The sequence below is a fragment of the Onychomys torridus genome, chromosome 8, assembly GCF_903995425.1.
Source record: "Onychomys torridus chromosome 8, mOncTor1.1, whole genome shotgun sequence".
Lineage (NCBI taxonomy): Eukaryota > Metazoa > Chordata > Mammalia > Rodentia > Cricetidae > Onychomys > Onychomys torridus.
Window position 1 is genome coordinate 4,906,064 of NC_050450.1, and position 15,374 is coordinate 4,921,437.

The 15,374-nt window shown below is 43.5% G+C and overlaps 1 protein-coding gene across 2 annotated transcripts in view; it reads right to left on the reverse strand.

Moving 5' to 3' along the window:
- The window catches only part of Pi4ka (phosphatidylinositol 4-kinase alpha), a 144,111-nt gene that overhangs the window by 105,528 nt on the left and 23,209 nt on the right, over positions 1-15,374 (reverse strand). For both annotated transcript variants that reach the window (XM_036195051.1, XM_036195050.1), the window contains exons 4-6: positions 10,282-10,370; positions 2,781-2,853; positions 1,780-2,039 (exon numbers count right to left, since the gene is read on the reverse strand). In XM_036195051.1, the coding sequence (XP_036050944.1) occupies positions 1,780-2,039; positions 2,781-2,853; positions 10,282-10,370 (422 nt within the window). The remainder of the gene's footprint in view (positions 1-1,779; positions 2,040-2,780; positions 2,854-10,281; positions 10,371-15,374) is intronic.

The window sequence follows — 15,374 nt, forward strand, 5'->3', positions numbered from 1 at the left end:
CCACATATGTGCCTAGTGTCCCCAGAGGCTGGAAGAAGATGTAAAATCCCCACGAACTGGAGTTAAAAGATGGTTGTGAGCTACAATGTTGGTGCTGGGAGCCCCTCAATTACATACTTCTTACAGGCACCAACTATCTCAGAATAAAGTCTGGGGGGTGGTGATGTAGCTCAGTTGGTAAAGTACTGGCCTACCATGTAGGAAGCCCTGAGTTCAATTCTCTGGTGGCTATTCTTGGTTGTCAACTTGACTACACCTGGAATTAACTACAACCCAAGAGGCTGGGTTATCTAGAAGGGATTTTTTTTTTTCTCCAGACAGGGTTTCTCTGTGTAGTCCTGGCTGTCCTAGAACTCATTCTGTAGCCCAGGCTGATCTCGAACTCAGAGATCTGCCTTCTTCTGCCTACCAAGTGCTGGGATTAAAGGCTTGCATCACCAATGACGACGGGGATTTTTTTCTCCTAATTAAACCATTCGAAATGGGAAGACCCACTTTTAATCCAGATACTCTTAGGTGGGAAGATCCACCTTTACTCTGGCCACACCTTCTGGTGGCAGCCTATATGAAGGACATGGAGGAAGGAAGCTTGTTCTCTTTGCCTGCTTGCCCTCGCTCTTACTGGCAAGGCCCTTCTTCTCTGGCATTACAGCCTACTTCCTCAGGGTTCTGGTGTATCCTGAAGCCCAGCTGAGACACTCAGCCTCAGACTGAAAAACTACTAGATTCTGTTGGTAAACAGCCACTGCTGTACAAGCTGGACCACAGCCTGAAAGCTATTCTAATAAATCCCCTTCCTATATATGCACATAGAATCATCCTATCAGTTCTGTTCCTTCAGAGAACCCTAATACAAATCCCTGGTACTGCATATGGCGGCACATAGGTAATCCTAGCACTAGGGGATAAAAACAAGAGGATCAAGTTCAAGGTCATTCGCAGCTCAAGAGCAACTTTGAGGCCAGCTTGGGCTACATATCTCAAAACAAACAAACAAAAACCTCACCAGAAACAGAGTTTGGCAACAAATCATCCCACAACTATGAAATCACTGACAATGGTAAAAAGAAGCCTGGCTCAGCGGCATTCCCCTATGTTCTCAGTACTTGGGAGGCAGAGACAGAAATGGGAGTTTGAGGCCAGCATGTATGTAGTAAGATCCTCTTAAAAAACAATTTGTCTGCATGTGTAAAGCCCTAGGTGTGCTGGTGCATCCTTGGAATCCCAGCCCAGAGGAGGCTGAGGAAGGAGATCAGTGCAAGTTTGAGGCCATTCTAGTCTGCAGAGTGAGTTCCTATACAAGTCTTAAAATGGAGGCTGAGCAGTGGTGCTACACACCTTTAATCCCAGCACTTGGTGGGGGAGAGGGGGGAGAGGCAGACAGATCTCTGTGAGTTCAAGGCCAGCCTTGTCTACAAGGCTAGTTCCAGGAGAGCCAGGGCTACAGGGAGAAACTCTGTCTTGAGAAACAAAACAATACAAAACAAAACAAAATAAAAACTCTTAAAAGGATCAGTCTTAAGCAAGTATAGTGGCCCACATCTGTAATCTTAGCACCAGGAGGGTGAGGAAGAAGGTCCATTTGTTCTAGTCCATCTGGGTCACATAGTGAGTTCTAGCAAGACCATCTCAAAGACAGAAGAAAAAAAAAGGGACAAGTTTTTCTTATTATAACAAGAGAATTCTAAGGAGAACCTCAAACTACACACAAATGTTTCTTTGTATGAACACTTACTAAAGTTCTCCTCCCTGAGTACTCCCCTGGGAACCCAGCCTGACCTGAGAGATGCTGGATACACTGCTGGTTTTCCTCTTCAGTGTGCCCTCCTGACACACAGTCAGCAGATTGCTGGGTAGGATGGAGCGGAAGTCATTAAAGGAACGCCTTCGGACACTGTCCAGCTCCTCCGGGATCCTTAGGGAATGAGGAGGGGCTTTGGGAAAGAGCTTTGAGAGAAGAGACTCTTCGGAAGTGCTGTAACGTCCAAAGGATCTGGAGATTCCGATCAGGCATGGGATTGCATACTTGCAAAGGTATTCTGGAGGAGCAAGCAGGAGTCATAACGTGAGAGTTACTTGAGACAGCCACAATGTAACAACTTGTACCACTGGCTAGCATTCTACAGCTACACTGACAACTGTGAAGGCTGAGAAAAAGCCATAGTGACAGGGCTAACTGGTGACATTTTCAATCTCGTTACCAGTAATGTCAGGCTGGATCTCGGTCACATTGCTTTCCTTGGGAGGTCTTGATTCTTATGTATTGTGACCACCTCAGATCACACTGATGGCCCTATTTACACTATGGGAAAAAGTCATCTATAGAAAGAAGTCAACTAAACTACCCCCATACTTGTCAAAGATACCTGGCATTTGTATACACAACTACACTCATAGCCCCATGTGGCCTCTCAGCACACAAATATAACCTAATAGCAAAGTTTCTACTCATCAGGTAAATGCAAAGTATAAACAAACAAAACAAAGAAACAGAAAACAGCTTTGAGGGGCCAACAAGATGACTCAATATGTAAAAGCCCCACCCTTGCAACCCGAGGAACTGAGTTTGACCCCTGGTGAAGGGAGAACTGACTCCCACAAGTTAGTTTTCCTTTGACCACATAGATGCACATCTTTGAGCCTGAGTGTACGTATACACACACACACACACACACACACACACACACACACACACCCCACATTATACACAGACATAAACAACAATAAATAAAAATTTGAAAAATTGAAGATAAAATAGTCTGGAAGATTTAAAATCATACCTTTTTCTTGAATCTCCAAGGCCTGGCACATTCCCAGAAGGACATGCATAACCTGCAAGAGTGCCTCTAAAATCTGTAACAGTCAAGAGCACAAACAGTTAACAACACTAGGTAAGTATTATGGAAGTCACTCAAACTTTGAAGGAGCTTTAGACATTATCTTGACCAACCCTATCCATTCCCCCACAACAGTTGTGTCAGGAGCTAGCTGCTAACATCACACTCAAGCTTCTCCTAATGCTGGACCAGTGATGTCTTCCTGGGGCTTGTACCACTGCTCTGGACCATTTTTCCATCATTTTCTCTAAACAGGTATTCAAATCATCTCTTTTCCTGGCTAAAAGTGCTTAGTTCTTTTCCATTTTACTGTATGATCATAATTTCTTCATGATACTATGTTATCTGCTTACCACTATACAACAGACTAATTTTTCTACATTTTACATGAAGTGTGGGACTCAGCATACACACATGAATATTCTGGGGATGCAGGAACTCACATTCATGGGAGTCTAGACTTCGTTATGTGGGCTATTAGGTTTTCCTTTTTTTTCTTTTTTTTCTTCAGTTTTTCGAGACCAGGATTCTCCATGTAGTTTTGGTGCCTATCCTGAATCTCTTTCTGTAGACCAGGCTGGCTTCAAACACAGAGACCTGCCTGGCTCTGCCTCCCTAGTGCTGGGATTAAAGGTGTGTGCCACTGCCGTCTGGCTGAGCCATTAGTTTTCAGTTTGTTTGTCTTTTGTAAACACTTCAAATAGTTGGCTATCTAAAATATTTAAATATTGGTCTTTTTTTCTTTCTTTCTACGTGTTGTTCTTAAGCTATGAAACTTATACTTACGCAGTTGGTATTTTAACTTTTTGTTTGTAGTTCACTGGACTGGAATGCAAAGCCCAGGCAAACAAAAAAAGAAACAGATGTGACAAGATTTGTTCATAAGTAGTCAACATTCCTATATTTTCCTAATATTAATAACACCACTAAAAATGGTGGGGTAAGAAATAGCTCAGCAATTAAGAGCATTTTCTGTTCTTGCAGAGGAGTTCGGTTTGGCTCCCAGCACCCACATGGCAGTTCACAACTGTATGTAACTCCAGTTCTAGGGGATCCAAGATCCTTTTTTGGCCTCCAATGGCACCAGGTAGAGCATGTGGTAAACAGACATAGACCCAGGTAAAACACTAATACACATAATATAAAAACAAATGAATCCAGTGGGCATGAAATTCATCTATATTTTATACACTTTATGGACATTGCCTGACACAGTTAAATTCATTTGTGCTTTATACACTTTATACTCATAGCCTAGCATAGTTTTACTCTATGTTTTAAATGAGTCTGCATTTTGAATGCAACCCATCATATGCAGTGAGACATAAAATTTTCTACAAGTGGAATGACATTAGTGATCAAAATTTCAGATTATGAATTCTTTGTTTTGTGTTGTTTGTTTACTTATTATTTTTGCTTGTTTGTTTTGGGACAGGGTTTCTCTGTGTATCCCTGGTTGTCCTGGAACTCACTCTGTAGACCAGGCTGGCCTCTAACTCAGAGATCCACCTGCCTCTGTCTCCTGAGTCCTGGGATTAAAGGTGTGCACCACTACCACGTGGCTTTAGATTTTGGATTCTTTACTAGAGACACTCAATCTGTACTTTTTCTAATTTCATTGTTGATCACATTATTATGGCAAACATTATTCATAGATAAGGCCTTATTGTTTAACACCTTTAATCCCAGCAACCAGGAAAGAGGCTAGCAGTTACCTGTGAATTCCAGGCCAGTCCAGTCTACATAGTGAGATCAAGATCAGAGCTACCTAGAGAGACCCTGCTTAAAACAAAACAATACAAAAACAACAATAACAACCAACCAACTAATCAAACAAACAAACAAAACACCACAGGGATGGCTATTCTTGGTTGTCAACTTGACTACACTTAGGATTAACTAAAATCCAAGTAGCTGGATACTGTGAGGGATTATTCATAATTAAACCATTTGAAATAGTAAGATCCACCTTGGATCTGGGCCACACCTTCTGCTGGCAGCCTATATAAAGGACAAGGAAGAAAGAAGCCCTTGCTCTTTGCCCTCTGCCCTCCTCACTCTCTGGCAAGACCATTCCTTCCTGGCATCAGAGCCTACTTCTTTGGGATTTGTAGACCTTCTGTTGCTAAGCAGCCACTGCTGGACTAGCTGGACCACAGCCGGAAGCCACTCTAATAGATGCCCATCATATATCTGCTCATTCTACCAGTTCTGTTCCTTTAGACCAGTGGGTCTCTGCTGTTTTTGCTCTTTGGGAGGTCCACCACCCAGCTCCCAAATAAATCATGTATATGATGGCTTATTCTTAATAAAAATGCCAGCTTGGCTTGTTTCTTGTCAGCTTTACCTAACTCAATTATCCCATCTAGCTTTTGCCTTTCACTATTTTTGTATAGTTTTCATTATTTCTTACTCTGTTGCTGGTTGTGCAGCTGGGTGGCTGGCTCCTTGCATCCTCCTCCTTCTCTCGCTTTCTTCTTCCTCTTCCCATATTTCTCCTTCTATCCATCCTCTCTGCCTGCCAGCCCGGCCTATTTCTCTCTCCTGCCTTGCTATTGACCGTTCAGCTCTTTATTAGACCATCAGGTGTTTTAGACAGGCACAGTAACACAGCTTCACAGAGTTAAACAAATGCAACATAAACAAAAGTAACACACCTTAAAATAGTATTTCCCAACAGGTTTCAACCTTCCTAATGCTGCGATCCTAATAAGTTCCTCATGGTGTGGTCACCCGACCATAAAATTGTCTTTATTGCTACTTCATAACTATAATCTTACTACTGTTATGAATTGTAATATAAATATCTGTGTTTTCTCATGGTCTTAGACGACCCCTGTGAAAGGTCATTCTACTCCCAAGAGGGTCATAACCCACAGGTCCAGAATCACCGCTTTAGAGAACCCTAATATAGACTCTGGTACTAGGAGTTCTAAACAATAGAAGTATATGGGTGGATTTTTTAAGTATCTGGAATAGGCATTCCAATCTGCTGCCACCTATAGTTACTGAAGTCTTTCCTAGAAGCTTGGAGTATTGAAAGCCTATGATGTGAATTATATTACAAACTGAAGGAGACAAATGCATCTGATTATCCTGATTCACCAACTGTGAGAGGCAATGGACTTGGTGACTCTGTATATAAAACTTTGGACAGTCTGTGGGAAAATAAGGAAAATGAAACCAACTGGTTGCTTCTAGCATCTCTGGATAAACTGGCAAAGGAAAAGAAGCTTTGAGGTAAAATTACCCAACTTCCAGCATCTCAGAATAGTGAAGGACAACAATGAATGCAGTGACAAAATTGACCAGCTCCAGATGTGCATTTAAGTCTAAAGGTTTCTAAGCGTGCCCTGGAAGAGAATCTTCTCTCCAGCAGCCACAGAGCTCAAGTTGCTCTGTGGAAAATCAAACTGAAGCCCTCATTATAAGGTTGGCATAATTACAACTAAATTAAAGTCCTAGCCTCAGAAGGTGCTGGCAGATGAAGTAAGGGCATTAATTAGCAAAGAATGGGACCCTGTATCTTGGAATGGAGATGTATAGGAGAATCCTACTGAAACTGAGAACTTGAACCCTTAGACTCTCAAGGGTTTATCTCAGCCAAGTGAAGAAGTCTCTCCATCCTCAGCAGATGTACTCCTACCCCCAACCCCTGAAACACTGCCTTTTCCAACTTTGACTCAGGAAATTAATCTTTCAATGTCTGCTAAACCACCTGTGACTTTCTCTGAAGGACATGCCAGACAAGGCAAGGCAACACTGATGTCCCTCAGGGCCCACCTAAGTTGTCTCTAGACCTATAACCAGTATAAAGGCTAAGCAGGCTCCTTGAGGGGAGATAAAATGTAGTCCACAAAGAAGTGAGCTATACGACTACTACTAAAGAGCTTAATGAGTTTGCTAATTCATTCAAGCAGAAGTCTGGGTAATGTTAGGTTTCAGGTAGTCCAATAGCCAGTCCAAATATCCAGAAATGAGCATAAATTGGACTATAGGAGGATTTCTGGAGGTTAGATAAAAGCTAGCATTTCTCAAGAACTGGTGAAATTGGTTCCCATCTCTCAAAAGGAGTCATTTCCTTTACCTCTGGTAGAAGGGACATATGGCTACCTGTGGTGCCTATTAGCATATCCAAGTCCATGCTTGCTCCAGGCTTCCTCAGTACCAAGAGTGCCCGTTATACACTTCCAAGTCCGTGCTAGCATCCTTCTCACCTCTCCTTCTACCCTAATTCCCTACAACTCTCTATGGGCTTCTGTCCCCATAGCTACTTCTCTCCTGTAGCCCCGCTATTCTCACCATGCTTTCCCCATTCTCTGTGACTCTCCATTTACTCACAGAGTCCTGGATGAATACACCTACACTCTCCTATTCTCTACCTCTCTTTTGCTATGCTCTATCTCTCTCCCCTTCTCTAATAGAATGGATCTTTTTTCTGTCTTTAGGAGAAGGAAGAGAGGGGAGGAGAGAGGAGAGGAGAGGGGAGAGGAGAGGGGAGGGGAGAGGAGAGGAGAGGAGAGGGGAGAGGAGAGAGGAGAGGAGAGAGGAGAGGAGAGGGGAGAGAGAAGAATTGAGGGGGGAGACGAGGGAGGGAGGGAGGGAGGGAGGGAAGGAGGGAGAGAGAGAGGGAGAAAGAATGGATCTTAGGGGTGAGGGATAATGATGGAAGGATCATAAAACTGGACCAGGCCGAGTTTATTGATATGGACCCACGAGGGAGATTCTAGGTTTAACTCGGAAGCTCACACAGCTAAAAAAGGAATCAAAAGTTTGTCTGAATGGTTGGATGAAGCATTTGTCAAAAGACAGCCTACTGAAAATGCGTGGAGATGCCTGACATCTCTTGGCTTACTGTTGGCAAAGGGATCTGAAGGCTCAGGGAAGCTGCAATGCTAGTGTGGGTACCAGAGGTTGACTTCTGACCTACACATGCACAAACATATGCTTTGGGAGGAAATATGATTACATATGTTGGCAACTGAAACCAGAAAAGCCTCAAAGATAAAAGGTTCAAATAAAAAAAACGTTTCTTCTATGAAGGCTAGGAAGATTGCCCAGTGGTTAGCTGAGTACAATTCTAGTATGAGGATCTGGCTGCCCAACTGTAACTTCAGCCTTGGAAGGTAACAAGGGGCTGAATCACCAGAACAAGAGAGCTAGCAAAACTAGCCATACCTGTGAACTCTAAATCTGACTGAGAATGAATAAGGTGAAGAGCAAGCCAGCTCACACCTGTAATCCCACACTCAGAAGGGAGAGGCAAGCGGATCTCTGTGAGTTCGAGGCCAGCCTGGTCTACAAAGTGTGTTCCAGGATAACTAGAGCTCCAGAGAAACACTGTCTCGAAAAGCAAAAAAAAAAAAAAAAAACCTAAAAAAACAAAAACTTACCCCCCCCAAAAAAAAAAGGTGCTGGGGAGCAATGGAGGATGATTCTTAACATCAACCTCAGGCCTCCACGTGCAAGTGCCCACAGGGAACCACACGTGCACCTACATCACACCCACACATACAAGAACAGAAAATAAAAAGCGAAAATTCTCTTCTAGGAGAAACTTCAATCAAGAACCTCGAGGAGGAAAGTGAGCCACCTTTGCCTTTTTCTGCCTACTTCACATATGATGCACTAATGAGGCAAGGCTCATGAGATCCTCAAAAACAGCCAAGATATCACAGTTGAAAAGTACTCCTATTAGCAGCATCAAATCAAGGGGCCAGGGAGACGGCAGAATGAGTAAAAGTGTATCTTGTGAAAATAATAAGATAGGAGTTGAAATTGCCAGCACCCATATAAATGCCAGGGAGTACTGTGTACTGCCTGCAACCCCAGCTTTGGGGTGTGCAAACGGGTGACTCACTGGCACTTTACTGGCCAGTCTAGCTCAAATAGTGAGCTTCAGGCTCAGTGAGGGATGCTGTTGTGGAGTGTTAGTTCAAGATGTGCTACAGTCATTCATGCGGTGGAACACTTGTTTAATGATGCAAAGATGTGTTGCAGTCTTTTATGTTGCATTGGTTTAACTCTGTGAAGCTGTGTTACTGTGCCTGTCTAAAACACATGATGGCCTAATAAAGAGCTGAACGACCAGTAGCGAGGCAGGAGGAAGGATAGGTGGGGCTGGCAGACAGAGAGAATAAAAAGGAGGAGGAAAGATCTGGGAGGAGAGTGGAGGAGCAAGAGAACAAGGAGAGGAGGACGCCAGGGGCCATCCACACACCCGCCCAGCCAGCCATGGGGTAAGAGTGAAAGGAAGATTTACAGAACTAAGTGTAGCCAGAAGTTTCTCCCATCCTACTGGGCCCCTGCAGTCGAAAAGAATCCCCGCCACCCATGTCCCACAGCCATTTGTTCCCAAGTAAACACACAGAGGCTTATCTTATTTACAAATTGTATGGCCTATGGGTCAGGTTATATTAGCTAGCTCTTTCATCTTGAATTAACCTATTTCTATAAGTCTATATGTTGCCACGTGGCCGTGGTGTTACTGGTCTGCTGATGTCTTGTTGCTCCTTTGGCAGTGGGCTCTCATCTCTCCAACTCTACCTTTCTTTGTCTTGTCTTTAGTTTGAATGTACCACCTAACCTTATCCTGCGCTGCCATAGGCCAATGCAGCTTTATTTATCAACCAATCAGAGCAACACGAATTCACAGCGTACAGAAAGACATCCCCTAGCAAATAAGGGAAAGGTAAAAGCCCAGAGGCAAAAAAGGTAGACAGGATAATTTAAGTTAAGAAAAGATGGCTAAAAATAAGCCAGGCTAAGACCGGGCTTCCTAAGAAAGACTAAGACTCTGTGTGTATTTATCTGGGAGCTGTGTGGCAGACTCCCAAAGAGTAAAGAGTAATAAAACAACCAACAAGACCCTGTTTCAAAAAGGTGAAAAGGGCTAGAGATTCAGCTCAGTGGTAAAGTGACTGGGAAGTACAAGGCCTTGGGTTAACTCCCCAGCATCAGAATAGACAGAAAGAAAAAAATACAGGTAGGCAGGTAGATAAGGGATTTTACACACAAGGGTGAAGAGCTCAAGAGGGAAATATCTGGTGTCTTCCTCTGGCCTCTGTATGTATATACACACGTGTAACAATACATATACATACACACACAAATAATACCAAATAAAATAAACACAACCCAATCATGCTTCACACTCTATCATTCTGGTGGTCCTTTTCTTTCTTCTTCCTTCCTTCCTTCCTTCCTTCCTTCCTTCCTTCCTTCCTTCCTTTCTTTCTTTGTCTCTCTCTCTCTTTCTTTCTTTTTTTTGGTTTTTTGAGACAGGGTTTCTTCGTGTTTCTTTGGTGCCAGGCTGGCCTCAAACTCACAGAGATCCTCCTGGCTCTGCTTCCTGAGTGTTGGGATTAAAGGTGTGTGCCACCACCACCCAGCTCTGGGGTTCTTGTCAATTAGCATCCAAGCACCACAGTCATCAGACACTTACCTCATCCCTCAGGGAGGGGTCCCTGTAAGCCACATCAGACAGCAAGGTGACCAGACAGAAGCTAAAGCTCTCCGCAACTGGGAGGTTTCCTGGAAGACACAAGGCACAAAACAGGTAAGACACCAGACACGGCTGGCTCAGCATGCTTCTTTTCTCACACAGCCTGCCAAAGGACCTGCTTAAATGAGGTAAGAAAGCTCAAGCCTGGAATCCCAACATTTAGGCATCAGACAAGTAAATCAGAAGTACAAAGTTATTCTCCCCACATAGAGAATTTGAAGCCTGGCTGGGATACATGAAACCCCAACTCCAGAAATAAACACACAAGAAAAAAGAGCTAAGGCTTGGTTTGCCGGGCTTCTCTCTGTCCATTCATCACAGACTTCTGCATTAATTTCTAGTTGTGGGTTTTTGTTTGTTTGTTTGTTTGTTTGGTTGGTTGGTTGGTTGGTTGGTTTGTGGTTTTTCAAGACAGGGTTTCTCTGTGTAGCCCTGGCTGTCCTAGAACTCACTCTGTAGACCAGGCTGTCCTTGAACTCACAGAGATCCGCCTGCCTCTGCCTCTCAAGTGCTGGGATTAAAGGCGCGTGCCACCACTGCCCAGGTAATTTTAAGTTGTTTTTAATTACACTTACTTTGTCTATGTATGGTGTGTGTGTGTGTGTGTGTGTGTGTGTGTGTGTGTGTGTGTGAGTGTCAGCGTGTGTGTGGAGGTCAGGGACAACTGCAGTCAGCTCTTTCCTTCTGTCATGTGGGTCCCAGGGACTGAACTCGTGGTAACTGAACATGACCTTGAACTTTTATGTTTTGTGATGTGTGTGTAAGGATGCACTTGCCCCGACATCTGTGTGGAGGTTAGAATGCAATCTCAGGTGCGGGTCTTTACCTTTCACCTTGCGTACATTCTTTTCTATTGTGTCGTGCTGCATATTCCAGCTGAGCTGGCCTGCCAGCTTCCACAGGATTCCCTGATTCCAGCTCCCACCTTGCTGTACAAGTGCTGAGATCTCTGGGACCTGACTGACCAAATCCAGCTTTCACACTGATTCTACAGTCTGAACTCAGGACATGGGGCTTGTGTGGCAACTCCCTGGCCCAACCTTGAACTTATGATCTTCCCGCCTCTACCTCCTAAGTATTGGGATTACAAATTTGGTAATGGATTCTTAGTTCCATGCCTCGTTCATGTGGTGCTAGAGACCAAACCCAGGACCTCAAGCATACTGGAGGCAAGCATTCTAACAAGTGAGCTATATCTTCAACCAAAGAAGTAAATCTAAATGGAATATAAGCAATAGTCCATGAACATTAACTGTCAAGTACACGTCAGTGCCACTTTACCGGAATGAAACAGACAGAGCGTGTGTGCACACTGCTGGAGACTGCAGCCGTGGCTCAGAGCGGCAACTCTGCGGGGACTTCACTCTGGACTACTGCACCACCTACCCCTGGCCTGGACTTCCAAGTCCTTCTCAAACCTGGAAAGAGTACCTCATCTAAAACGCCAAATGCTAGACATATGCAGCCTTCCTGTTGAGTATATCTCCAAATGTTACAACTGCCACTGCTGTTCCAATCATGATGGTCATGAATCATGTAATCAGTCCTAACACTGAATTAGAGGCATGAGTACCCGCTTTTTCTAAGTCAGGCAGTGGTGGCACACACCTTTAAGTCCAGTACAAGGTAGGCATAGAGGGCAGACATCTGCGTTGGAGGCCAGCTTGGTCTACAAGATCAAGTTCCAGGACAGCCAGGGCTAGCTACACAGAGAAACCCTGTCTCAAAAAACAAAAACAAACCCCCCCCCCCAAAAAAAGTATCCACTTTTCATGGATATTCTTAGTATATGGCAGAAGATTATTAAAATTTTAATATGCCACCCAGGTAGCTCTGAAACTTGTGTGTGCATCAAAATCACTTTGGTGTTTATTACAATTTAGACTGCCCACTTTGGGAACCACTACTCTAGATTTAGCAGCCTAAGTTCTACTGCCTTTCAAAAATAAGGGGGAAGGGGAGCAGCTTAGGACATGGGCCACTAAGGACCTTGCCAAGCATGAGGACCTAAGTTTGATCCCTAGCAACCACATGAAAAGCCAGGCATGGCGGCACACACTTGCAGTCTCGGTGCCAGCTAGGCAGAGACAAGGGACAGAAGGATCCCTAGGGCTTGCTAGCCAGCCAGCCTGGTCTACTTGTTAAGTTCCAGGATGGTGAGAGCCTGCCTATCAACACACACAAACACCACCAACACATAGACAGACAGACAAGACAGACAGACAGACAGACAGACACACACACACACACACACACACACACACACACACAGTGGTAGAGCATGTATTTAGCATGCATGAGGCCCTGGGTTCAGTTTCCAGGTCACACCTAAATTCTATAAATTTATATATTTTTAACATTATTTCAAACACGTGAAAACTTTCATTCTAACATGAATCTTTTATGTATATAAAAGTGATTTTTGTTTAGAAGTTTTATTTATTAGCCCTAAATTATATGTATATATGTGCACATTAGAGCAGCTACCTGAGGAATTCAGGGGAGGAGGAGATGATAATGATGATTGTTAAATCTTAAAGACACGGGGCCAGAGAGATGACTCAGCGGTAAGAGTGCATCTTGCTTTTGCAAAGGACCCAAGTTTGCATCCAAGCACCTACCAAGCTCACAACAGCTCCAGGAGATCTGACACCCTCTTGTGGACTCTGAGGGCACTGCATTCCCATTTACATACCCACACAGACAGAGTCATATATAGATAATTAAAAATAAAAAATTTTTGGGCTGGAGAGATGGCTCAGAGGTTAAGAGCACTGCTTGCTCTTCCAAAGGTCCTGAGTTCAATTCCCAACAACCACATGGTGGCTCACAACCAACTGTAATGAGATCTGGTGCCCTCTTCTGGCTTACAAGGATATGTGCAGACAGAACACTGTATACATAATAAATAAATAAATCTTTAAAAAAAAAAAACCTAAAAATTAAAAAATAAATAAATAAAAATTAAAAAAAATTTTTTTTTTTAAATTACACCAAGCCCAGCGGTGGTGATGCACACCTTTAATCCCAGTTCAAACTACAGAGTAAGTTCCAAAGCTACACAGAGAAACCCTGTCTCAAAAAACAAACAAACAAAAAAAAAAAAGAAAGAACACCAATGGCTTCAGTTATTAGGTAACAGTTGTAGATATAGACTTCTGTTAATTACTGTCCTTTGAATTTTGGAGACACTCATGATTTCAGGAGTCAGTTCTAGGCATGGGGGGTAACCAAAAGGGCTGAAATCCACAGACCAGGCGGTATACAGGCACAGTCGGGTGTTTGTGACAGCAGCAAATTGGCCTTAGCAGAGTAAGCCCCTAACAAGTTAGGGCAGCATCACCCATTGAGAAAAAAATGTCTTCATTACAGATACCAGCCCACCACGATACATCCAAAGGCTTTATATAAAGCACTACAGAGCTAGATTCTAAAGAAACTTCAGTTTTATGGATCAAGAATCCTAAAATGAGGGTTGGGGATTTAGCTCAATGGTAGAGCGCTTGCCTAGCAAACGCAAGGCCCTGGGTTCGATCCTCAGCTTAAAAAAAAAAAAAAAAAAGAATCCTAAAATGCTGGAGGTGTTCCAAGCAGATTTGGGAGATTCAGGGTATCAGTACACACAAACATCAGTCAGTGTTGTAGCTAACACAAACTTGGTGCATGGTGGGTCTATAGGACTATTTCACAAAGAAGGAAGGAAAATAGGCAAAGGAGGCAGCTGGTAAATGTGGGACAAAGGCTGTAACTTCCCCTCTGATACCTCCTAGCCCTCCAAATTTTTAAATAACAGTTGTTAAAGAAATGCATATGAGGCCTGGAGAGATGGCTCAGAGATTAAGAGCATCGACTACTCTTCCAGAGGTCCTGAGTTCAATTCCCAGCAACCACATGGTGGCTCACAACCATCTGTAATGAGATCTGGCACTCTCTTCTGTATACATAATAAACAAATAAATCTTTTTTTAAAAAAAAAAGAAATGCATATGAATTCATTTCATTTCTTTCTTTCCTTTTTTTTATTTGTTTGCTATTTATTTATTATGTATACATGTCCCACCTGTATGTACACCTGCATGCCAGAAGAGGGCACCAGATCTCATTACAGATGGTTGTGAGCCACCATGTGTTGCTTGGAATTGAACTCAGGATCTCTGGAAGAGCAGCCAGTGCTCTTAACCACTGAGCCCTCCCCCCATTGCTGGAGATTTCTCCAGTCCCACTCCGGCCCACAGCCATTCAGACCCAAGTAAACACACAGAGAATTATATTACTTATAAACTGTATGGCCACAGCAGGCTTCTTGTTTTATATCTTAAATTAACCCATTTCTATTAATTAATAAGTTGCCGTATAGCTTACTGGTACTTTATATCTTGCTTCTCATGGTGGCGGCTGGCAGCATCTCCTGACTCAGCCTTCCACTTCCCAGAATTCTCCTCTCTGTTTATCCTGCTATACCTTCCTGCCTGGCTACTGGCCAATCAGCGTTTTATTTATCAATCACACCACCACATTCACAGCATACAGAAAGAAATCCCCAGCATCCTCCCTCCCCCGCTTTCTTATTTTGAGACAAGATTTCTTGCTGTACCTCTGGCTGTCCTAGAACTAGCTCTGTAGACCAGTCTGGCCTCAAACTCAGAGATCTGCCTGCCTCTGCTAGGATTAAAGGTGTGCACCATCATGCCCGGCATAATGTTTTAAAATAGGAGTTTAACTGAAACTTAACAGCAACAAACTCAATAAAACTGTTTCTAGTAAACAATTATGGTTATGTTCCCAATGTCCATTCATCCTTTGGAATAGCATCATCATCATGTGGAGAACTGAGCTTTCTCTAGGAATGAATCTATAAGCTCAAGGGCAAAAGGATTGGTTTGGGGATGGACAATGCGGATGACCTAACTGCAACCAATGACATACAAGAATGAAAGTTTCTGAAAGTCTCAAAAGAACTAACTGACTCATTTCCAGAAGAGCGCAGTGGAAAGCTGTGGGCTGAGCATCCTTCCCCTGTACCCATGGGCTCT